The sequence below is a fragment of the Colletotrichum scovillei genome (genome assembly GCF_011075155.1).
Source record: "Colletotrichum scovillei strain TJNH1 chromosome Unknown Contig00011, whole genome shotgun sequence".
NCBI lineage: Eukaryota > Fungi > Ascomycota > Sordariomycetes > Glomerellales > Glomerellaceae > Colletotrichum > Colletotrichum scovillei.
The window spans coordinates 2,878,763-2,901,715 of NW_023336269.1; the positions used below are offsets into that span (position 1 = coordinate 2,878,763).

Below are 22,953 nucleotides of genomic sequence, written 5' to 3' on the forward strand. Positions count from 1 at the left end.
CTCGAACTGCAATCGTCAAAGGAATCCTGTAGGTGAACGATTGGATTCCCGACAGCTTTAACGAACGATGAATCTTCAGTCGGATTGTGTCCATGTTACAATGTACTGAGTGATATCTAAATGTATCGAAGGATACCTGTTTTCCTGGTATCATGACAGGATAAGGGCCTGAGATATCCGCCTAGTTCAAACTGGACTCCTAAACAAATCTCTGCCGTCCCACCAATTGTGTGCCTGTCTTTCTTCTTGACCACTTTCTCTCTAAGGTAGCCAAAGGCCTCCAGACGGTCTCCGGAGATGCTCGTACCGGCTCTCCCATTATAGTGATGCGCATGCGCCCTTGCTCGTTGAACAGGCATATGTAGGCGACCATTAACGCCGCCGGCTATCTCAAATCCACGTGAGAAACGTCGGTATGGATACACTCAGTTGCTCAAGAGCTCTCTCTGCACCATTCCAACCTCGTTCAGGAACGACTTTGCACTAGCGGCGCTCAGCTATACGTGACGAGTTAGTAAATCCAATCGTCTCGGACTTTGGTTATGGGTGTAGGAGAGGGGAACACGTACTCTCACATGAACGCTCACTGGCTTAGCCTCTGCGCCTTCAAAGGCCGTGAACATGACGCCGACGCTCTTCAATGTCGCCTTTTCCTGGAACTGCATCGCCGGCAGGATGACTGTGTTCAATAGTATCCTGTGAGTCTGATCCTGCCTCATAATGAGACGAGGTACCTTGCTGCCTCTGCTCTCGCCAGCCTCGGGATCTTCCAAGTCTTCCAGGGCCGATGCATCAAAGGAGCCAGGTATCGGCAGACCGCCTTCGTCGAACTGGACACACGCCTCGGGAACGTTGATCTTGAGCATACCAGATCCGCGCTCCTTCCAGCCAACCTCCTTTTCCAAGTAGAATATTTTGGCTCTGACTTGGACTATAGTAGCCTCTCCGGCCTCACCGTCGTCGACAGTAACTATAGCACGTTAGCATAACTTCAAATTGCCTGAGGGGCGGGCGCCTTCTTACTCTTCTGCAGCTTGGTACGTTTCTTATCGTCTCCAGCCTTGGTGTCTTCCTTGTCAGACTCTTCCTTTTCGTCCTTGTCGCCAGACTCTGAGGCTCCATCGGCATCGCCTTCAGTCTCGTCATCGTTGTCGTCTTCCGCGTCGCTGTCAGGCGCTCCAAATGGTTTGGCAGCCTTGTCAGTCTTGAAAGAAGACTCGCCCGTCTTGGCGAAGCTCGACAGCGGTTTACTGCCGAGACCGCCGCCAAAGGCACTGCCAAACACTGAGCCGAAACCGCTATTTGCGCCGGCGGGCTTAACGCTGGCGAAAGGCGACGAGGCTGAGCCGGCACCGCCAAAGCTGAGGGTGGGGGTAGGAGCCGGGGCGGCGGCATCAGGCTTGGATGGAGATAGACCGCCAAAAGGTGACGCGCCAGCCTTGGCTCCGCTGCCAAAGACACTTCCCTTGGTCGCACTTCCCAGCGAACCAAAGGGGGAGGCACTCGATGCCGCCAATTTAGCGAAGCCAGAATTAGCAAACGCAGAACTCGATGTTCCCTTCTTCTCGTCCTTTGTAGAATCCTGTGATGTAGCTGCTTCTGTTGCGGCACTCTCTGTCGTCTTTGTTTCGGTAGTCGGTGGCGCCTATGGGAAGCGAAACAGCGTCAGTATGTATGCACGGCAAACACCAGATGCGTCAAGGTCGAAAGCCTACGGGGGAATCGGCCGCAGCGTCACCAGAGCCGGCAACTTCGTCCCTATGTCTCTTCTTCTCTGGCTCCAGCCGCGAAGCCCTGTCCTTGGCCGAGTCGCTCGAGGCGACGCTCTTGACGTCGGCCTCGTCGGCGTCCTTGTCCTCGTCCAGCTGGTCGTGCGCCCGCTTCTTCTTGGGCGACGAGACGTGGTCCTTGTGGTCCTCGTTCTGCGATCCCGAAGGCGTCGTATCGGCGGTGGCTCCTTCGGCCTTCTCTGAGATGGCCGTGTGCTTCAGTTCTTTGCGGGCAGCGGCGGTCTCGGCGTCCTCCTTTGCGTCGATCGGGTCCGACTTGGGACTGCCCGGCTGGGGATCGTCGGCCATGGTGATTTATGGGTGCTGTTCCTGTTGGAGTCGGGTTTTGCGTCGCCGTGTACGTTCGTTCGTCGCTGGGTGGTGGGTGCGGAGGTTCTCTGTGCCCGACTTTTGCCAGCGATGGAGCAAAATCGGTGTAGTTCAGTAGCGTAGAATCTGCTGGCAAATGGGTATTGCCGCGCAGACGGGAGGCCAAAAAAGGCAAGAAAGGGAAGACGAAAAAAAAAGATGCAGTTGCTGTTGCGAATGACCAAAACTCGTCTCCACGACGAGAGCAATAGTAAGTTAGTAACCGGGTCGTCGACAGGGTAAGAACACCGAGGTCCGCGTTTCTGGGTTCTGGGGGCGGTGGTGTCGCGCGACTGGCGTTTGGGGGTTAAGGTTGTGGTTGAGAAATGTCTACCTTAGCAAGGTAAGGTAGTCCAGGTAGTGGCGGTGCTACGATGTTGCTGCAGTGCAGTGCAGTTCAGTACGTAGTATAGTACACCTAGCACACACTCACTAAAAGGCAAGGTAGGCGCGATACAGGCGGGAGCGGGATGCGGTGACAACAGGCTCAGGCCAGTAACCTGCAAGTGTATGGTTCTCGTCTTTCGCGGAGAGATTTGACGTTGGCCACTGAGGTGGGAAATAATTGGACGGGGCCGACTCCCGCTTGAGTCAATCGATCCAATCATTCGGTGCGCTCCAGGCTCGGATAAGACGACGGCACGACGCTGGCCAGACGGAGAGAGAGAGAGAGAAAAAAGAGCCCACCCTCATCTCAGCTCGTCCACGGGCAGGTTGAATTCCATTGGGCCCATGGCGGCATGCATTAGCGCCCTTTGCCTATGAGATGGGCTAGAACTTCCTATCCATACCTTACCCGAGAAACTCGCTACCTCTGAATCTTTGTTCTGTCTTGGTTCCCAAGGGTTTTGCTTTATTCATTTATTGTTCCACATACTTATACGCCCACCCTGCCACAATATCCCAGGCTAGGCTATTCGATATGACAAGGACCTCACTGCAACCTACCTAGGTACGTGGACTGGAAAGTGAGGGGTACTTTAGACTTCAAAAGTTCAGGTTTGGTCCTCTAAGGCGGTACCTTAGACTGTACCGTACCAACGGTGGGGGTTCCCCGCCTCCGACGTCCTTCAGGGCCGCTCGTCTGAGGTGTCAGATGAATGGCCCTGTGGTTTGGTGGTGTGGCTGTCCAAAAAGGGCAATGCAGGTGACATTCTAGCGGCAACTACCGAAGCCGCTTGCAGCTAGAATTTGGTCTTCCTGTGCCTCTGGTTCATGGCCTGGGCTTGTCTAACAAGCACCTAGTGAGTGAAATGGCTTGGACTTATAACCATTCCCACTACACGACATGTTCCGCTGGGAACTGCTTCCCCTCTTAGAACAATTTAGCCAAAGACAATTCGGGTACGGCGGCGCACGCGGAGTCATTGCGAGACAGGGCACTTCTTGTCCTCGGACAGCCGATACTAACAGCAGAAAATCAAACGCCCATTCTCATTCATTGGCCCGCCACCATCCCGAGAATGAGTAGCACAACATGGATATCTAGAATACAGTGTGCGCCTTAGACCTTCGCCAAGGCCACAGATACAGTACATCTCTCAATCGTTCCACACAAATAGGCCCCCTTTGGCCCCGACTTGCGACCTCGTCGTCGTCGTCGTCGCAGCTCAGCTGATGAAGCAGAGGCAGCCCAGGCCGAGGTAGAAGACGAAGAGCGGGTACACGGCGATCCCAACACGGTTCTTGACCACACCACTGCCCCCCAAGATGCTGACGCCTGCCGCCAGAGACCACGCGACAAGGACGAGGTACACGGGGACTCGGACCACGGTCGGGATGCCAAAGGCAGAGAGGAGTGCCGCAATCACCAAGGGGAAGAGCGTGTATCCTATGATGCAGACACTTTGCGCGAAAGAGCTACGGTGGTCTGTTAGTATTCACTGACACACACAACACAAAGAGCGACAAGGAGGGAGACGGTTCAACTCACATGCTTCCTCCCAGCAGCTTAATCTGCAACGTCACCACAGCCTCTCCAATCCAGATCATGGCAAAGACACCGCTAAACACAACATCCTTCTGATCCGCCCTAGCATTGAAGCTGAGCAAGAGACTGAGGAGCAGGCAAAAGATGAGCGGGCCCCAGAGATCCCAGTCCCGCAGGCCGGGCGTCATGTTATTCTGCGACAGCAGCGCCTCCGAGTCCATGAAGCGGCTCGCCAGGCCCGTGAGCTCCTCGCGGGCGCCTGAGATGCCCGCGCCGCGTATGTTGGCGTACGCGCCCCGCAGGCCGTCGGCGTCGAACATGGTGCCGCCCAGTAGGTACTTGGGGTACAGCACCTCCCTCATCTTGGCCCAGACGGCAAGGAGGTCGCGGCGGAGCGTGTCCCAGACCGACTCGTCGATTGTGTTTTGCGGCGCGGCGCGGTCCTCGCCGGGTATGCGTGATGTCCAGGCGTTCTCGTTCAGTGGCCGCGAGGAGGAGGAGCTCGAGCCGATGTTGCCCGTCAATGGCTGGCGCGAGGATGTGTTGCCGAGAGGGTCGTCGAAATCATCTAGATCGGCTTCATGACAGACGAAAGGTTAGCTTGCCATCTCTTGGTCAAAACAACATGTCCTCATGTTGAAAGCTTACCATCATCAGGGTCAATCAAGTCGTCGTCAGGCAAGGGAGGGTTGGCATAATCGTCTCGTTTGCTCGTAGATGCCATGGCTGGAACTCGTGTAATTTGGCAAATAACACTATTGTCGTATCTTCGTCCTTCTTAACAGCCAAGGAAGTAGTATGTGAAATGTGATCGTGGATATCGTTATGGTTGAATTGCAAGTTGCACTGCACGTTCAAGTTTCCGAGATGGGATGGTGACTTCCTGGATCTAATTGACGTACGTAGCAGCTTGCGACTCCTGGGATAAGGTAGACTCCACGGTTTCCTCCAGCGAAGCACTAATGGGTGGTCCAAGCTCCCTTGAATCGGAAAAAAAGAGATCCGCATCCCCGATCCACATGATGCCACGCCATCGCTAACTGGCCAGAAAAGGCCCTCCAGTCCCGCACCGTCCAACGCGCTGACCCCACTCCGTGCTGTACGGAAAACCCGCCCAACCTAAGTCTCAATCCCGGATTTCAATGTGGATTCCCGTCTTGTCCGTTGATGCTCTTGTAGTCGTAAATGCTCAGGTTCATGTCCCGATACATCTCGACGTCAAACTTAGCTACTCAATCATGGATCATCTTTCAACATAGAATTCGGACGCGAGCTGGATAATGTTGCCCTAAATTACCTAGTTTGGATGAATACGCCAAAAAATAGGAATGAAAACCCGTGCCAGCAAGCAACCCTGCTGCCAAACATTCTATATACAAACATTCTCCTCCTTTGCGAGCTCGATGGCCTTCATTTCGCCTCGCGGGGTATCTTTTCATTTTTACCGTCCGTTTCTAGTAAAACGCGGAACGCCGATGCCTGGTACACACAACCCCTTTCCGAAACCCACCCCAATCTTTTTTCCCCCTTATCGTCACCGACCATTACTGACTTCCTTGGAGAGGTTTCAAAAAGCCTCCTGCCTACTTGATTCTCCCAAATTGATCACATTCTGTTCGTTTGGATTTCGCCAATGCGCTCCGATCAGTGTAAGATGGCCACCCTCATACTGTCGTCTCCCAAGTCCGAGTGATTCAACTACTGCCATGGGTAGCGATACCCATGAGATGGATCATTCGGCCCTGCCGACCCATTTGAACCATTGCCGGAATGTCCGTCAATACGTCCGTTGGACTGGCCGTTAGCCTGCCCATTAGCCTGCCCGTTGGATTGGCCATTGGGCTGTCCGTTCGAATGCCCGCCAGCATGTCCATTGGAATGACCGTTCGCCTGGCCTTGGCCGTTATACGGTGGGGGTATCTCGCCCCATGGCTGATTTTGCAGTGCTTCTCGTTGACCAAAACCCTGTGACTGCGGTTGATGCTGCTGACGACCAGGCTGGTAGTCATAATGAGGCTGCGGTTGATGATGCTGATGTTGCTGTTCTCGATGATGGTTGTTCCTCGAGTAGGGGTCATACGCCGATGTGTATGCAGGCTGTAAGCCGGGCCACGTGGGCGGCGCCGGCTGAGAGTAGATGTAACTGCCCATCTGAGGCACATGGCTATACCCGGATGGTATGCCTTGGTTGTATGACTGTCGGTATGCCGCCGAGGGCGGACCAAATGTCTTTTCCTTGTCGTATTGCGTCCACCGACGAACCGCCTGGTTTTCCGGTCCATGTAAAGAAGCACTCCCCGCATTGGGATCCCATATAGGGAGGCCACTATCTGGAATAGACTCGCCGCGCGGCATGCCTCGCGTGTATGTCGCGAGGTTGCCATTGATTCCCACCAATGCCCAGGCGAAAACGGCAACATCTCTGATGGAGCTCATGAGATGGTCTACAGGTGGGCCCCCAGCAGCCATGACGTTGTCTTGCAAAGGCATGTACTGAGGCATGAGAGGTGGTCTGAAATTGTAGAGGGATTCCTGGGGGACTTGAGGCCGGATGGGATGATGACCCCAAGGCGCCGCAAAGAGACCATTGGTGTAGGTTGGGACAACCAACGGCGGGTGAGGTGCCGGAATTGGAGGGCGTGCTCTGCGAATGACGACGACAAGACCGTCGGACGTGCATGACACGACAGCTTCGAGCTCGAAGGCCTGGGGTGGTTCCCGGCGACGGTTGCGCAGGGGTTCCGCGGGCGTCGATGCCTGGGCGGCTGATCCGTCGGCCGAGGGGGCGGAAGTAGCTGCAGTGTTCTGCGTCTCGTTGCTCGAGCCAGAGGCGTTTGTAGTCGCTGTTTGGTTCGCAGAGCTGTGGTTCGACATATCCGGGCGACCTTGGTCTTCTTGTTTGATGACAGGACCGTCATCATCGTCAATATCCATGCGACCATCGAGTTGGACGCCTCCGCCATCAGAGTCACTGGAGTTTCCGCTGTTGTGCTCTTCGTCTTCCTCCTCATCGTCAAAATCCTCAGGCCGACGCGGGTCTCTGTACCAAAACCTCAAGTAGGCAATCGAGTCGTTGGCCTTTGCACTTTCCAAGCAGCGAATGGCGTCCGGCAGACAGTTTTCCTGTATGCACTCATAAAAGCTCTTGTCTTTGATCTGGTCGGGTCTAACGCCAAGAATCGACGAGACTGCATTGGTGGCGAACATGACGGTCAGAGTGCGGGTGAACCTATTGAGAATGAGAGCTGCGCGGGGCTCGCGTTCCACGGGGGGCATTCTGAATTTGGGTGAGAGATGCTCCAGCATGTGGTAACGAGGATCCCGAGGGGAGCTTGAGAACAATCGACGGATCTGAGGTGCTTCGACAGCTCGTCCTGTCACGACATTAGCATGAGAATGAATTGAAGGTGAGGCTGAAGTGTGTTCGCTTACTGTGACTCTTTTCGTCTCGTCGATAAATACTGGTACAGGCAACCAAGACATCGTGGACGACAGTGAAGCAGCATTCGCAGCTCACCCACTGGCCATCGCGGGCCATGATGCGAGCATAGTGAAGCACGGCTGCCTTGTCCAGCAAGACACCGCGACTGTGGATAGAGCGAGCGAAGGGTACCTCGTCGGGGTGAAAGAAGTCAAAGCATGATTTTCCCTGCACTTCCTGGGGGGTATAACCCAGTATGTCGTAGACTGAGTCGGACACGAATAATATGGCAGCGCTGGGGTCCGTGGAATGAATGGTCATGAACGTTTGCTCCATGGCAAAGAACAGTTGGCTCGTGGCTGAAACAAGGTCTGGGATATATGTCCGATTGAATCGCAATTACGTCCGGCTCTCTCGTACGTCGTCCGGAGTCTTAATCGGCTGCGAAGTAAGACGAGTATGCTTTAAAAGAATGCTTGAATGCCGCGGAGAGCCTGGTGGATCCTCAATACCGCAAGGCGTCGAATCAGTGGCCGCGTCCAAGGGAAGCTCGATTATCTTAAGCGGCAGCTCTAATACGTCTGGGGAATCAATCGGGTCTGAGCAGAGCGATTGTTTCTCTCAGATTGTGGTTGAGTGTAGTACACGATGGTTTGCTGGGCGTGGGACACAGATTGCGCTTTCACGTCGCAAGCGAAGGCTGTCAGTCTCACTCTCACGGGCTATACCGATAGAGTGGCTGGGGCTGTGAAAACGGCGGGCTCGACTTATGTGACTGGCGCAGGGTAGCAGGAGTGCCGAGTATGGACGGTATTGCGTCGCGTCGTACCCAGGCAGGTATGCGCAGTGAGGAAAATGCGGACTGGAGGTGTTCAAGTGACAGTTGGCAGCTCGGTGCGGCTTACTGCAGAAGGAGAAACGGGGGGCTGAAGGTCGAGGTGTAGTAGAATATCCAAGCTGATGGATAGTGCGGAGAGGGCGCAAGCCGGTCAGAACGAGACCGTTTTGTGGTGGTGGTGGTAGTAGAGGAGGTTTTTTTTTGGGCGTTGGTGGGGTTTGTAAACGTCGCGGTTCCCTCGAGGTTAAGGTAGTCTGAGTTTGAGGTACATGCAGACACAGATGACCTGACGTAGTGGATGTACTCGGACGTTGAACGAAGGTTGGCTGAAATCTCGAAGAAAAACGTCGAGGGTATGCGAGGAGATGCAACCTAGGTATTATGTGTACCGTACTCCGTAGCCGCAGGTAGCTAGTTGTGTAGGTAGTGTAGGTAGGTAGACTAAAGCAAGCAGCAGGCAAGGTAAAAGGTAAGGTAGGTTAGATAAGTTGGGACGAGCCGAGCTGCTAGTGGCGAAAACGACGGGTTGCTTTTTGATTGCGGGATGCCGTTTTGTTGTTCAAGTTTGGGTCCAGAATGACAGAGAGAACAAAACACCTAATAGTGTAGTAATGGCCGGGAGAGAGAGGAGGACGAGGAGGAGGAAGAAAAAAGAAGGAGGAGATCTGGAGGAGTGTCATGTATTGCAAATGGGCGGAGGAGACGAGCATCTTTTATGACAGCTCGTCTGGCAAGTGGTTTGGAAAATGTGATTTGAGAGAGAGGCTGCGGCGGCGGCGACGGCGGCGGGGGGACGGGAGTGAGGTGGAGGTGGAGAAGGGGGGGGGGGGGATGTCCAGCTCTCTGCGCTGAGGCTTCTTCGCCTTCTTCGCCTCTACTTCCATTTGACTCTGCTTGGCTTTGCTCTCGGCTCTGTGACGGCACGGCACCGCAGCGCGCATCTTCTCATCAGTGAGTCTGCAGCACAGCGCCCCCCTCCTCTCTACGGAGTAGACTCCCCCCCCCAAGTCAGCCAGCGACTCGGGCTTCGCAAAAACGGATGCGGATAGGGCAAAAAGATTGGTGAGGAGAACTGAGGTGACAGGGCCCAGCTGAGCAGAACAGGGTCCCAGGGCCCAGACCCCCCTCCATCTTCTTGCACCACCAGGTGTGACTGCGAAGTACGGATACCACCACAACTTCGACTACCAAGTACTGTGTCTCCGTACGCAGTATGGATACCACAAGGGTCATGAACACGGCTGTCGACTTCTCCAACGTCAACCTTCGCCTGCGAATACATACTTCACCCCCGGTAGCTGAGCAAAATGTGGATGCGTAAAGCATGCCCGCGCGCTACTCCGTACAGAGAGTGTCAGTATCCTTATGGACGGGATACACAGATGAGACTTGATAGTCGAGACGGAGGAGGACAGACAGATGGATACCTTTGGACAAGGTATCTCTCCGGTCTCCGCTACGGGTACTGATACACAGGCACAGGGGCAGCTTCGACCGACAGAACACGCCCAGACGTGCCAGACTCCATAGCCATCATCCATCATCCATCATCCATCCTTGCGGGTGCCGTGCGGCTTGCTTGGGTCATGATCATCTTCTCTCGCGCCAGGGCCACGCTTTCAGGGTATCACCGTTCCTCCAGACCAAAAAGTACAACTCCTTGACTGCCTACCTACACAGAGTGACAGACTCTCTGGATAACACAGAGCGACGGAGCAGTACCTATCACCTCAGTATCCGCACTTCCCAACGTCTAGCACCGTATGCCCGTGTCTTGTACGGATATTCATAAAAGGGCACTAAGACAGGGGCAGGGGTTCGAGAGTGGCTTTCCCCCCAAACTCATACGTAGCCCAGCTGGAGCTATGTCCTCCATGCCACAGTATAATTCGCCAATCCATGCCTCCATGGGAAATAAGGGAATAAGACTGCTTAGCTAGTATTGCTTCGGTTAGCTGACCTACGTCCGTACTACCCGCCGTGCCGCGCTGCTCTGTTTTGTTCCAACCAGCTATACGTCTGTCCCTCGACGGCCATATACTGCACAGTAGCGTGTGTGATAACATCCCTATGCTGCTTTCTGTTACCAAGGTATCCGTACATGGTGGCAGCGGAGGAATCGACGATCGTCCGCAACTCGACTCTGTATCCGTACGAATACAGCCACCTTTTTTTGATGAAGGCCCCCGAGATTGCAACGCTTGTTGATGGGGGGAGGGGCTTATTCAATTGACGTTGACAGCGGGGCAGAATAAAATGCAACTATGCCCGTTCCTTGTTTTCATATCTGGCGCATTTTTTTTTTATTCTTTCTTTTTGATCCTCCTCCCTGACCCATGTTTGGATTGTCGAGCCGCCCCCAGTCACAGCAATGCTGTGTCAACAAATCATACCAATGATGATTAGAGCCCAGCTTGCCACGTCTGCTCTCCCAGCAGAGGGGAGAAGGGCTGACAAAAAATGGGCAAAATGGAGTGATGTACCAAGTAGTGGTAGAGACTCTCAAACCGGGATACTACTTACATGGTCTTGCGCTCGGAGAGACCCGGCCATACTCAACCGCTGACCCGATGAACATTGATTAAATGTTACACACTCTGCCGGGTGCCTGGATGGGATGTCAGAGGGATTGATGTGTCTCCGACACTGAGCTCCACCGCACACTCACTTTATGCCGTTTAATGATGGCTAGATACTGCTGAGACAAACCGTTGAGAAACATTGCAGAGCTGGAACCTGAGATCCTTGTCCACATGGCCCGGATACAACGTCCGGCATCGAGCGTCAACGTTTTCGAACGCGGATGGACTCGCTCGAGCTGTCTGCCAACAGCTGCCATTGGAACCAGCGCCATCCGGAGGTGTCGAACTGTCGAATAGTGAGCATGGATGATAGACAACAGCCGCTGGTACCTGCGTGTGCATGGGTTCGCGCAGTGAGGGCCGGGCCAGTTGTTAAAATCGCCGCCATATATATCCATACTTGATAGTTGAGACCTTGGTTTGTTGCTCCTTCGAGCCGAAATCCGAGCAAGATCACACTCAAACCGCGTTAGTCCCGACATTTTCGCCGGGCATTAGCGATGCTGCGGGTTGATGCATAGCCTTTCGCCTCGCGGAATTGCACGCATTCGAGAACAAGCTGCCGTACACTAGATGAATGAAAATCTTCCGTCATCAATCATTCGATTTTGAAAATCCAAAACCAACAGCAAGCTCATGTTGACGAACGAGCTGCGAGCTTCTGCGTCGAGCTGTCCACTTCTTTTGCCATGCCCATGTCCATGATATCGAGAGCAGACATGGGGTTTGGGGATCTCGCAGGGGGGATCGGACAGTTCTTGTCTTGTTTGGGAAGAGCTTGCGAGAACGCGGCCCTTTGTCCCAATTCGAACTGACAGCCGATGGAGATTGCAGGGCAGCAGAGCCCGTTTCCCTTCCCCAAGCTCTCGTCACTGATGCTTGCTGTCTCCTCGTCAGGCCGCCCGTCATCCGTGTGAACGGGAGTGAAAAAGGCTAAAATGGCGTCCGTGTGGGTTGAGCGTCCGGGCAGGGGAGGGCGCTATGCTCTGCTAGGCATAGCTTGATGTCTGACTTCAGTTGACAGCTGTGAAGACATCAGAACCCGGTTCACCAGTTGGGATCGACTGCTAGGATCCCTGAGCCAGTCCGAAAGCCACAGCTCGTGTGGCCCATGTCTTCAAACTGTCCCTGCTCGTAATTATCACGACTTCTTCCTCTTCGGAAAACCCGAGGGGGCATTCGTGCACAGTCCTTGCCAAGTCAGATGCGGAGTGTTGTTCTTTTCAGAACGTTACGTACGGATGTTTCCGTCGTCCCAGGCCCCTGGATTTCAACACATGAGATCGTCAATAACACACTCTCTATTTTCTTCGCCAAACGTACGTAACTCTGGCACCGCAGCTGTTGATCGTTGGAGGCTCGAGCCGTATGCGCCGCTCGTACGGAGTATTTTGAAAGTAGCTATCGATGTCTAGGTACCTCACTAGAGAATATGCAATGTGTTTATCGACTGACTCTTTCGTCTTGTTTGCCTCAAGACTCATTTCATTCCCCTCTTCTTCACCGGATGAAGAAGTGGACTGTCTCTTTGAAAGTCGCAGGGCCCCTCGATGTCAGTTCGTGACGTGAACCACATGTAGACAGGATGCCGAGAACGCGGTGCCAGGCCGCGGGGGGCGGATGGTTTGTGCGACCGACATGAAAGATATCGCAGCGGCGTACCTAGCATGGCCCACGGACAAAGACCCACGACGGGACAGGTTTATTAACAGTTTGCGGATCCCAACTGCCATGACACAGCTGTCAGGGGTTGGACAGACATGGAGGGATCCGTACAGTGCTCCGTAGACGTATGATATTGACAGGCCGGAGCATAATGGGATTTCTTGTTGTACGAGGGTGATGCAGGCTCGATATCGAAATGCGGTGATGGATGGTTGGCATCGAGACTCGACGATTGGGCGGTATGGGAATTTGCAAGAGACGAGGGCCTTTGAAGATGGCGACCCGCCGTCATTTCTCATATCCCTGAATGCCAGCTGACGTATCCTCAAATCCTGTGCCTTTTTGTCTTACGAATGCGATTGAGGAATCAATGCTTCGTGCCTGCGCTGATGCCGTACTGCACCACTGCCATTCTGTGTGCAATGCGATGAGCACCGAGATGCAGAGACGAAGCCTGGGAACAGTATCGTTTTTCGAGAATTGAGTATCACCCTGTGATGAGAAGCTAGTCAGACGAGCTCTCACGTTACACCAAAGACTTGGATATCACGCGGCGCCGCAACAGTCAGCCTCCATACCTTTTCGCGCCTGGTTTGCCTCTTGGATAATGCAGGGCGTTCTTTAGTCTGATGCTAGGTGATGCTCAGCGCTCGCATAATGGTGCCTTGCGGCATCAGCCGTCTGGCATCTGCTTGAGAGGTCTCAAACTCGTACAGATACACTACGCGAAACAATTTCAGTAGTCGACGTTTGAAGATGGCTTGGTCTGTGAGGTAGGTAGCGTAGCGTCAAGTGAGGTGCTAAGGTAGGTAGAGTAGTAGTGTCCGCGGGCCAGGAAAAGAGCCGGTGCGGCCACACCAGTATCCACTATCCCTGGAGATCCGCTCTTTCCCTGCACCAATTTGACATGGAATTGGCCCGGAGGACGAACCGTGCAGGACACACACCCCGGGGAAAGAAGGACCCTAAGGCAAGGCGAGGTAAAGTAGGTAAGGTGTTAAGGTAGGGTTCCTTAGGGAGGTACAGCCTTCCGAGGTATCGGGTGATAACTCAGTTTTTCTTGGATACCTCCATCAAGGTGCCATTGCCCTAGAAAGGTTGGTAGGTTTGCCAGACTTCGCACCGCACTCCAAGTACTCAATCCCCGGAACGGTACAAGAGTATCCGGTCTCTTTTGTCATCGACCGATCTCATAGCCCTGTCCCCCCTCTCTTTTCTCAACATCCCGTTGCTCCTCTTACATAGGCTTTCGATGTCGAGGAAGGCTTGACGTTTCCTCGATCAATCACCTCCTAATCACATCCTAATCACCCTCCTTAGGAAGCCATCCCCGTCCCAGAATATCATTTTTCTTCCGAGTCTGCTGTCAAAACATGGCAAAAATGACGGAGACATTATGAGTTTGAAGTCTTGTTATTTGACGGCGCCTTAATGATGTCGCCTCCTTCCCTGTCATATGCCCGAAGGGGAAATCGCAGGTCTTTTTGAACTTGCAGCTGGTAGTCCTCTGAATGTTTGCTTGCCCTCGTGCCCTCCCGCCAGGTACATACGTTAATTAGTACGCAGCCGGTTTTGTTGACTTCTCAGCCAAGGTAGTCTCAATGATCGCCGAATGGCAATAGTTTTGTATCATCGCTCGCGTGCCACCTTCTGCATGGACAACCTTTGGTTTATACATTGAATTGACGTATCCATGCATACTTTGGGTTCGGGGCAGGTCCAAGCTTCTGAACCGCGTCACTGCTGGGACAAGGCATCTTCATAAACCGAGAACGCGGATTAACATAGCGGCCGATGCCTAGTTGAAAGCTTGAGACCTGGAGAAGTCCCGGTCGTGATAAAATCGGAAATGGCTCGAGGTTGCTGATGTGATGTTCTCGTGGCCAGTGCTGGTTGAGGGCTAGCGCACCGTTAAAGGCGTTTCCATCATCAACCCCAATTGACCCCTTCCTCCACTGATTCGGGCACTGCAGTGGCCCCGGCCCGGCCTTGAGTACCTTAGGTAGGTATTCGAGGTTCCGTCAACCACGGGGCGGCCCACTAAAGCGGAAAGTTCCCATTGACGAGTGCGCGACCGATTGCTTGTTCTATTTTCAAAGTTTCCTCTTTTCACGTCCACATTCGGCGAGAACAAGTGAGAAAACGCAAGCCCCACCTGCCGGGCTCCGTCTCCTTCCTTTGCAATTTACCTGCCAGGTGAGCTACCTTACCTTGCCCTGCATTGCTTCATTACCTTACTAGGTACACCGTATCTTGAGTTCACGCGCTAGGCACGGAGCACTCTCACCGATTTCTTTCTGTTGCCAACTGCCACTTTCATTGCATAGCATTGCCTTGAACTTTGTCAATTCTCTCTGCTTACCTTATCTCACCTAGGTACTCAGTGCACCCATAACGAAAGTCCGACTTGAGGTTATGACCTGGGACCCGAGCTGCTACAACTAATAAGAGACCTTGCACAAAACACACGCCAATAAACACGAAGCTGATCTCGAGTTGTCAACTGCATCTCCACGCGTCTTGCCTCCCTCTCCCGCCCTCCGCCCGCAGTTGCACTCTGACAGACAAGACTATCCGTAAGAAATTTCCGCGCAAAAGAGTTGGTTGGCCATCTCTGGACTTCAGGCCGGGGTTGCCTTCAACGCGTCCTCCGATCCCGACCTTTGTTGACCTTCAATTTTGTCATGGCCCCCACCTCAACACCAACTCCATATGACTTTCCGAGACTGAGAGTCTCGGTTCATCTCGAGGTACTTGCTCCCCCTTTCTTTGAGCTAGCCGGACTGGGGTTGAGGACCCCTTATTGCTCTTAGTGTATTCTTACCTGTTCCCTTCTTACCCGCGTATCTATGGATTCCCATCAGAGTTACCCCAGCTGCAATAGCTACCTTGAGAATGCCATGTTCTTTACGTGGCTCTTTGCCGTTCAATAGAGTTTCCGCTAACATGACCTGTAGGATGACACCAGGTTTCTCGCTCAAGATGATCCGGTGCCTGGTAAGCCCCGCCCCGGTATCATCTCGAGGCATGCTATCAACCGTGGCTAATCTCGCCTCAGAATTCTTTGATGTCAAATTCTGCCCCTATCAACCATTGGACGCGAGACCCGTCTTCGCCGCCGTCAGTAAGAAGCATGTAAGTTGCAGCACCCGAGTAGTTGTCTTGGGAGTGATCTTTGACCCCTGACCTCCTCTCCAGATAATCGTTTGCCGCCTTACGGCAGCTGCCGACGACTCGAATCCATGCGAAATTATCAGCATAATACGGGATGATGATGTGCGTCCTCCCTAGTAGTCAAATTACCCACTGCGGCCTCGGCAACTGACTCGAATAAAGACTGAGGCAAGAAATTACTCCTGCACTTGGACAAGAGACGCGGAGACCGGCAGGCCGCTATTATGCTACGGCGGCGAAGACGCCAAAATCAAGGTTTACGACATAATCGAACAGAAGCTCGTCAACGTGAGTTGAGACACATCTCACGTATCCTGCAGAGGTTTTGCTCACATATCACCTAGTGTCTCGTAGGCCATGGCGGAGTGAGTCATGCCTGGATAATATCACATATTGGGGGCTCTCGCTGATGAACCCTCAGGACGTTTGTGACGTGGTCACATCTCCGATAGACCCTCTGGTTATCGCCTCGTGTTCCGACGATACGACAGTCCGGATATGGAGTCTAGATCCCAAACATGAGAAGCAGCCCTGCTTGTGCATTCTTGGAGGCGAAGGTCATTACTGGAACCTGCTAACATTGGTACGTATAGCTCTATTGCCGCTTCCTGGTCGCAACTCTGAGGCTAACTTCTGTGTATAGGCATGGCACGACACGGGCCGATATATTCTTTCCGCCGGCCATGACCAGATTATCAATCTCGTAGGCAATAATTGCAGGCGCCGCTCCCATGTCCCATGATTAACAGGCCGTACAGTGGACAGTACCAGACCTTCCCACTGAGCACACCGACCGCCCAGTGGAGGTTCATTATCCTCACTTCTCAACATCAGAGGTTCACAGCAGTCTCGTGGATTGGTTAGTCTTTGCTTGGAAAAATTGCATAGTACACAACACTGATTTCTCACAGCGTATCCTTCTATGGCGACTACATTCTTTCTAGAGCCTGCCACGATGACGTGATTGTCTTGTGGAAGATTGAAGGCTTCTCGTCCCAGGACCCGCCCCCTCCGCAGTCCATGGCCCCGACAACCATCAACCCGGCCAATCTCACCCGCTCTGCCTTTAGCCCGGGCGTTTCGGCAGAATGTCCAGCTCCCTACACGCGGCTCATCGAGTTCCAAACGCTCGGTTGCGGCCCGCAATTCTTCATGCGGTTCAAGCTGCACTTCGTCCCCGATCAGCACCCTATTCTAGCCTTCTGCAACGCCAACGGCAAAATCTACTTTTGGGACTTTGAGCAGATTACAGGCTTCCACGACTATGTCAACGCCGTCAAGAGACCCAAGAGAGACGGCGACGAGGCCGTTCCGAAGCCCAGTTGGCTGCCCGCCATCACCCATCGGGCCAATACAAACGGCAAGGCCGCGCCGACGGTCCGAGAGAAGAAGGCGGCCGACAAGGCTCGCCGGACGGAGCTCGAGCAGATCCCCGAGCTGAGGGCCCAGTACAACCAGGAAACGCTGCAGACGTGGGATGGCAAGTTCACCGTCGGCAACCCTCAGGTGCCCCTGAAGCCCCACAAGATTGAGAACTGCGGCGCTTCGACTTTCGTTGGTAGACAGGTTGCTTGGAGCCCCGGAGGTGAGTGGTGTGTCGTGGTGGGTAGCTCCAACTTTGCTCTGGTTTTCCAGAGATGGGTACCCAAGAAGGATGCGTGAGTGACTTAATAGGATGGAGGGGTGTTGGAGGGTAATACCAGATAGAGAGGACGGTCCCTTGGCCCATCTCAATCTTTTTGATGCTCTCGACTAGGTAGCTTAGTTTTCCGCGTCAGAATAATATCGGCCAGCGCTTCTAGCTAGCTGTACGATACTCTCTGAAGGGGAGTGACGAGAAGACAGGCAACACAGGTCCCTCGTCCTCCTCAACGGGCGCCATCAGCTTCTGAATCAAAGCATCAAATTTCCCGCCGTGCTCCGCCATCTTCTGAAAGCTGCTCCGCGCGTTATTCCTCTCCGCCTCCCGCCGCGCCCTGGCTTCCGCCATCTGGCCGCCCTCCTCGTCGTGCGTGTATGACGGGATGAGCAAGTCGCCAATGTACAGCGACACCATCCCGCGCACCCGCCACAGCTCGGCGCTGTGCGAAAAGGGCCGATCCTCTAGCAGGTCGTTCATGCGGCCCGCCACCTCGCGCAGCATGTCGAGCGTCTTGAGCCGGATCTGGTCCCTCGCCTGCCGCAGCCGCGTGTCCCGCCCGTTGACATGCTCAGACGACCGGAAGCCGGATCCCTCCATCACGCTGTCGTCCCCGGCACCGCCGTCGAGGAGCGAAGGAGGCTCCTGCCACGACTCGTCCTCCCAATCCTCCGCCTCGCGATTCACCCGCCTCAACGAGGCCGCGTGCTGCGCATGCACCTGAAAAACCTCATAACTCAACAGCGCAGGCCAAAAGTCGACGGCGCACACGGCGTGACGGTGCTTGTAGTTGTAAGGAAACCGCTGGATCAGGTCCCGAAAGTACTCGCGCACGCGCGGAGCGTTGGCGAACGGGTACGCCTCGTCGTCCGTCGCCGTGGCGCGCGCGCTGCCGCCCTCGCGCATAAGGATCTCGGCGCCGAGGGCCCAGTAGTTGTTGCGCCGCACGTCGACGGGTTTGCCGTGTGCCGTGGACCGCGCGAGGATGCCAAAGGCGCGCTTGGCGTTGGCGACGTCGCCGGCGTCTAGGAAGCCGTAGATTGCCCGAACGAGGGGTCGGAAGGGGGACTTTTCAGAGGCGTATTTTGGTTTTAGGGTGCCGTCCTTTTTCTTGCGGCGGCGCTTCTTGTCGTCTTCTTCTTCGTCTAGATCCTCTTCGTCTTCTTCTACCTCGCTGGTCTCGAGCGCTTTTGGTAGAGACGCCGACGAGGCGGACGGTCCTAGGCGGGCCGGCGCATCTGGGTCCTGCCAGTGGCGGTGCGGAAATTTGCGCTGCGTCCTTGAGGGCAGCTCGTCCGTCTCTGCAAGACCGGCGAGATGGAGCTGGCGGAGAATGGAAGGAGTATGGCTGAGCGGATTTATGGAGTCGCTAGGGAGCTGGGGCTGGTATCTATACTCGTTGCTGTCGCTCATCGACATGGCTGAGGCAGACCTCTTGCGGCTGGTGGCTGGCTGGCTCATGGTCGCTTTCGCCCAGTGTGCGGGCCCATGTGATGAGGTTCTGATGACACGGGTAATATTATTGATGACGAATGTTTTATGAATATGTTGATATTGTTATTGAGTGTTCATTTCTCTGAGTAAGCTTGAGTGAGGTTGAGGTAGTGGTGTAAGTAAGGTGAGTGTTGTGGTGAGAATTCGGTCAAGAGTGAAGCGGGGCCGTCTGCTTCATTTACACTGTGTCTACCACAAGGGTGCCAAGTATCGAGGGATGGACGTGGAAGCTTCAACAAGTTGCTCGCAATTATTTAGCGCCAGCTTCATGACTGTCTTTCTGTTGGAATTTGGTTCAAGTAATTGTCTACGGCTGAGTATGTGGTTGGGAGTCCAGGGCAGCCTTGTTCTTGATCTTTATTTGCTCTTCACCCTAACTCGATCTATGAAGTATCGCTCCGGAGTGAGCGTCCCTTAATCCATTTCCCCCAACTCTTGGATTTCTTTGTAGACTTGTCATCACGATAGTCCCATACAGCTGCTAGCTCCAATTGATTGAAATTTAACCTGCCTCGAGGCACTGCGCACTTCAAGCTCTATTTGATTTTGGGGCAAGGCAAGCAAAGCCTCAACCAACCCAATTTTCCCATCTCGAGACTCAATAACCGACATAGGTCACGTTGTCGGTTGTTGTAAGTTCCTGGAATTGCAACCCATAGTCCAGCATGAATCGTAGGGAAAGAAGCACTTTCACGATAGCTGCCTTTGTATGCGTATGCAACAAGCCATGGGAAGGGAAAAGAGCAACGTCTCGATGTATCTTTGGTCATCACAGTCGCCTAATGTACATTATCTAGAATTGGCAAGTGTCTTCAGCAGTAGTAAGCATCGCTTACGCAGACTTGCGCTCAAAGTAAGTCCACTGGCCCTCAACAGGCTTCTCCTCAAGGTCCTCCCATCTGATTATGGCTGTTAGCAGGGTCGGGAGGAAATGAATGAGAGAGGAAAGAACGTACACCTTGGCCTGAGTCATCACATCCACGAGCTTCAGCTCGCCCTCGGCAACCTGGATGACCTCCTCAATGAGGCCAGCTCCGATCTTGGTCTCCAACTCGGAAATCCTACAACATGTCAGTATAAGCCCCCCTTCCCTATTGCTACCAAAACCGTCTCGATGTGAGTGTCCTGCCACGGGAAAACACAAAAACATACTGGTCGGCCGTCAATTGCGGCTCCGCCTCCCACTGCACCTTGGCAACATCGTTCAGGTCCTTGCGGTCGGCGAGAAGCTGGTGGTCCTTTCGCTCGGCCTCGCTACGGGGGCCCTCCAGGGTACCGCCCTCGTCCTTCTCGCCGTCCCACTCCTCGTAGCGGACGTCCTGTTCCTCGTGCTGGGTCGCGACGACAAACGTCCTGCCGCCGAGCTTCACCGTCCGCGCGCCGCTGCCGTCGACGCGGCCGCTGACGAGGCGGAACTGTTCGGGCTTCTCCTTGACGATCTGCTCGGCTCTCTTCTCCCACTCGGGGTATCCAGGCGGTACCGTCGCTTCGACGAGGCTGAGGCGGTGCTTCGTGATGGCTTCGACCGATTGGCGGTAGAGGGAGGACTCGGGGACCGTCTGGAGCTTCTCGAGGGTGGTACCGTACAGGTAGAGCAGCGTCGACCGCGGGCTGTTGTGCGTCCAGAGGCCGGTGAGACCTGTCGGGGTGCCGGCTTCGAGATAGCGAGCAGGCTTGACGCCCGCGAGCAGGCGAAATGTTCTCCGCATGGTTGCGATATCAATTGGCTCGAATTGGAGATCGCAGGTTTCGTTGAGATGAGCTATGGAGCGCAAGGTCGGCAGCACTGGGGGATGTAGTGTCGCTTGGATTTCATTGACCAGTAGATTTCCTTACATAAGTCAGCACTCTTCAGTCACGTGACTCTGGTCTGTCATTTAGACACTCTCGGAGGTGCAAATGTGCATCGCTTTTTGATAGCATTTATTTCATTCCAATACATGCATTTTACAAGCTTAGGAACCTCGGCCGCATTCTATATCCTATGCTCCACTTGAGATTTTGAGTGAAGTGGTGACGGCATTTTGTGAACCGAATATTGGCATTCGCATAACGCTCCACTGATGATGCACTACTGATATCACGACCAACGAGAGACTCTCTCGACATGAACATACGATAGTTAGGCATGTAGGCCGGCACTGGGTCGATAAAACGGACAAGCTATTTGAATTTTGTGCCAAACCGTACTGCCAGTTGCAATTGCTGGTAGTCGTTCGGAACTCGTCAAACATGAAAACAACTCTATATTCAGAAGTCGTAAAATCAACCTTGAACGACGCAATCAGGACGCTCTCACACCCTACCATGGGAATCTCGGGCGTCGATAATGGATCGAAGTAGTCCTTAAAGCCACACATGGCTCAAGTAGAAACAAGTTGTCTCTCAACGATGCATGGTGCGTAACATACGCGGCCCCAGCCACACCGGCTGCAACGAAAGCAATCGGGCTTCCCCCAACCCTCAGGCACATCAACCCGCGGAATGCTGGCAGTTCGCTACACATCAACCGAATCTAGGCATGATGAAGCTGAGATACTGCAAAGGCGGCGGCGATCAAGAAAATAGGCGCTCACTTCCAGCCGCTTAAGAGGCGTTCTCACGGCTCTTGCGGTAGCTGGCCTGCAGCGAAAGGGCGTCAGCACGGATCGGTCTTCGTTATACTTCGTAGTTCGAGGCTCGACTAACCTCCTGCTCAACCTGCAGGCCATCGACAACCGGGGCGAGCTCGCTCAAGATCTCATAGGCCTTCTTGTGGTACTCGATCTGAGCAGCAATCAGGTCGGCGAGGTTGCGAAGGGGCTCAGGGGTATCCAGAACCTGTAAAGAGAGTTAGCAATCAACGATTTCGTGCAGGCAAAAAGTTCAGGTGTACGGACATTCTTCATGACACCAACGGCCTCCTCAGTCTGCGTGACAAAGTCGTCCTCGGCCTTCTCAATCTCCTCCTGGGCCTCAGGGCTCAGCTCCTGCGGCTGACCCTCGTCAGGACGAGTTGCGCCGGGGCCCATCTTCCAAGTGGTACCGTGGGCGCGGGCCTTGGCGGCATCGAGAGTCAAGCGGGACTTCTCGACGTTTTGGCGGGCGCGGGTAGCGAACTTGAGGTTGGTGTTCAAGGTGGTGTTCCAACCGGCAAGAAAGCGGCTCTGGATCTGAGCGTCCTGGGCCATGCGGGACTCGCCAACGCGCTCCATAGCCAAGGCATACTTCTCGAGCGCCGTAGCCAAGGGATCCTCGCCCGTACCGGTGTGCTGCTGGTGAAGGACCTGGCTGCTTGACAGACTGGCCCGGGCAATGGCATGGTTGAAGGTCTTGGGCTGAGGCTTCGCCGAAGGAGGAGCGGTCAAGGCTGCCTGGGCCTCGGCCGGGGAACCAGCGGACGAAAGAAGAGTAACCTTCTCGCTGACGGTGCGACCGAGATCTTGGAAGGTCTCCTTGATGTTGGGCGGGTAATCGTAGGCCTCGTTCGAGTATTGCGAGCTTCGGGTCATCGGTGTTAGTGGTCGGTTTTCGACCTATGGGGCCTCTCCATCGAGAACTCACGTCACAGCCAGCATCTTCTGATGGACCTGCTTGAGGGCATCGACGCGCTTCTCGAGATCAATATAGTCGGGAGGAAGCTGGGTCTATGGGGGACGAGGCGATTAGCTCTTGCTTGATTGAATAACTGATCAGATTAGCGCAAAGAAATCGAAGTACCTTGTCCTCGGCCTGGCCAAGCTGCTCCTTGGTGTACTGGAAAGTACGGGAAGCGAAAGGGGTGATCGAGGACCCAAAGGAACTGCATTGTTGGAAATTCGTCAGCCTGGATACAGCAATCGCGACCGCTGACATGAAGGGCATGCGACAACGCACGTGAAGCTTTTGCCGATGTTCTTGAAATCCATCTTGGCGGTGGTTTGATAGGACAAATTTAGGTGGGAAAAGAAAGCAACTCGATCGCTGCGGGAAAGTCGGCACTGACGATAGTGCCTGTTGAACGGGTTGAGGTGGGTTGTAGATGCGGGAGTTCTGCCTCGTGCCTGCCTGCGACCTGAAGCAAGATAGACAGGTATCCAGTATGTTAAATTGG

General features: G+C 54.2%; 7 protein-coding genes across 7 annotated transcripts; 1 reads left to right on the forward strand and 6 right to left on the reverse strand.

Annotated features, from left to right (window-relative positions):
* Positions 1-91: 91 nt before the first annotated feature.
* Positions 92-2,639, reverse strand: HER10_EVM0000439 (uncharacterized protein). Its single transcript, XM_035470222.1, has 4 exons — positions 1,716-2,639; positions 1,024-1,645; positions 570-970; positions 92-497 (listed from the first exon to the last, which is right to left on the reverse strand). Exons 1-4 carry the CDS (start codon positions 2,076-2,078, stop codon positions 426-428), a joined length of 1,458 nt encoding a protein of 485 aa, XP_035326454.1. The 5' UTR covers positions 2,079-2,639; the 3' UTR covers positions 92-425.
* Positions 2,640-3,256: 617 nt separating this feature from the next.
* HER10_EVM0004736 (Yip1 domain-containing protein) lies at positions 3,257-4,981 on the reverse strand. Its single transcript, XM_035474369.1, has 3 exons — positions 4,717-4,981; positions 4,072-4,645; positions 3,257-3,998 (listed from the first exon to the last, which is right to left on the reverse strand). Exons 1-3 carry the CDS (start codon positions 4,790-4,792, stop codon positions 3,749-3,751), a joined length of 900 nt encoding a protein of 299 aa, XP_035326806.1. The 5' UTR covers positions 4,793-4,981; the 3' UTR covers positions 3,257-3,748.
* Positions 4,982-5,420: 439 nt separating this feature from the next.
* HER10_EVM0001072 (uncharacterized protein) lies at positions 5,421-9,085 on the reverse strand. Its single transcript, XM_035470833.1, has 2 exons — positions 7,501-9,085; positions 5,421-7,442 (listed from the first exon to the last, which is right to left on the reverse strand). Exons 1-2 carry the CDS (start codon positions 7,823-7,825, stop codon positions 5,767-5,769), a joined length of 2,001 nt encoding a protein of 666 aa, XP_035326522.1. The 5' UTR covers positions 7,826-9,085; the 3' UTR covers positions 5,421-5,766.
* A 5,342-nt stretch (positions 9,086-14,427) lies between these two features.
* On the forward strand, positions 14,428-18,237 carry HER10_EVM0000831 (WD domain-containing protein). The gene is made up of 10 exons (XM_035482842.1): positions 14,428-15,324; positions 15,532-15,571; positions 15,633-15,709; positions 15,773-15,850; positions 15,911-16,036; positions 16,093-16,113; positions 16,170-16,331; positions 16,392-16,451; positions 16,507-16,607; positions 16,660-18,237. The coding sequence occupies exons 1-10, from the start codon at positions 15,259-15,261 to the stop codon at positions 17,408-17,410; spliced, it is 1,482 nt and encodes a 493-aa protein (XP_035326491.1). The 5' UTR covers positions 14,428-15,258; the 3' UTR covers positions 17,411-18,237.
* HER10_EVM0000267 (uncharacterized protein) lies at positions 17,547-18,964 on the reverse strand (the record flags this gene model as incomplete). Its single annotated transcript, XM_035470055.1, has 1 exon — positions 17,547-18,964. The coding sequence occupies exon 1, from the start codon at positions 18,846-18,848 to the stop codon at positions 17,547-17,549; it is 1,302 nt and encodes a 433-aa protein (XP_035326434.1). The 5' UTR covers positions 18,849-18,964.
* A 326-nt stretch (positions 18,965-19,290) lies between these two features.
* On the reverse strand, positions 19,291-20,672 carry HER10_EVM0003696 (bin/amphiphysin/Rvs domain for vesicular trafficking). Its single transcript, XM_035473361.1, has 3 exons — positions 20,034-20,672; positions 19,838-19,942; positions 19,291-19,780 (listed from the first exon to the last, which is right to left on the reverse strand). Exons 1-3 carry the CDS (start codon positions 20,588-20,590, stop codon positions 19,714-19,716), a joined length of 729 nt encoding a protein of 242 aa, XP_035326720.1. The 5' UTR covers positions 20,591-20,672; the 3' UTR covers positions 19,291-19,713.
* A 363-nt stretch (positions 20,673-21,035) lies between these two features.
* HER10_EVM0012305 (bin/amphiphysin/Rvs domain for vesicular trafficking) lies at positions 21,036-22,933 on the reverse strand. Its single transcript, XM_035481702.1, has 6 exons — positions 22,737-22,933; positions 22,581-22,662; positions 22,425-22,507; positions 21,761-22,361; positions 21,570-21,701; positions 21,036-21,503 (listed from the first exon to the last, which is right to left on the reverse strand). The coding sequence occupies exons 1-6, from the start codon at positions 22,766-22,768 to the stop codon at positions 21,468-21,470; spliced, it is 966 nt and encodes a 321-aa protein (XP_035327387.1). The 5' UTR covers positions 22,769-22,933; the 3' UTR covers positions 21,036-21,467.
* Positions 22,934-22,953: the final 20 nt, after the last annotated feature.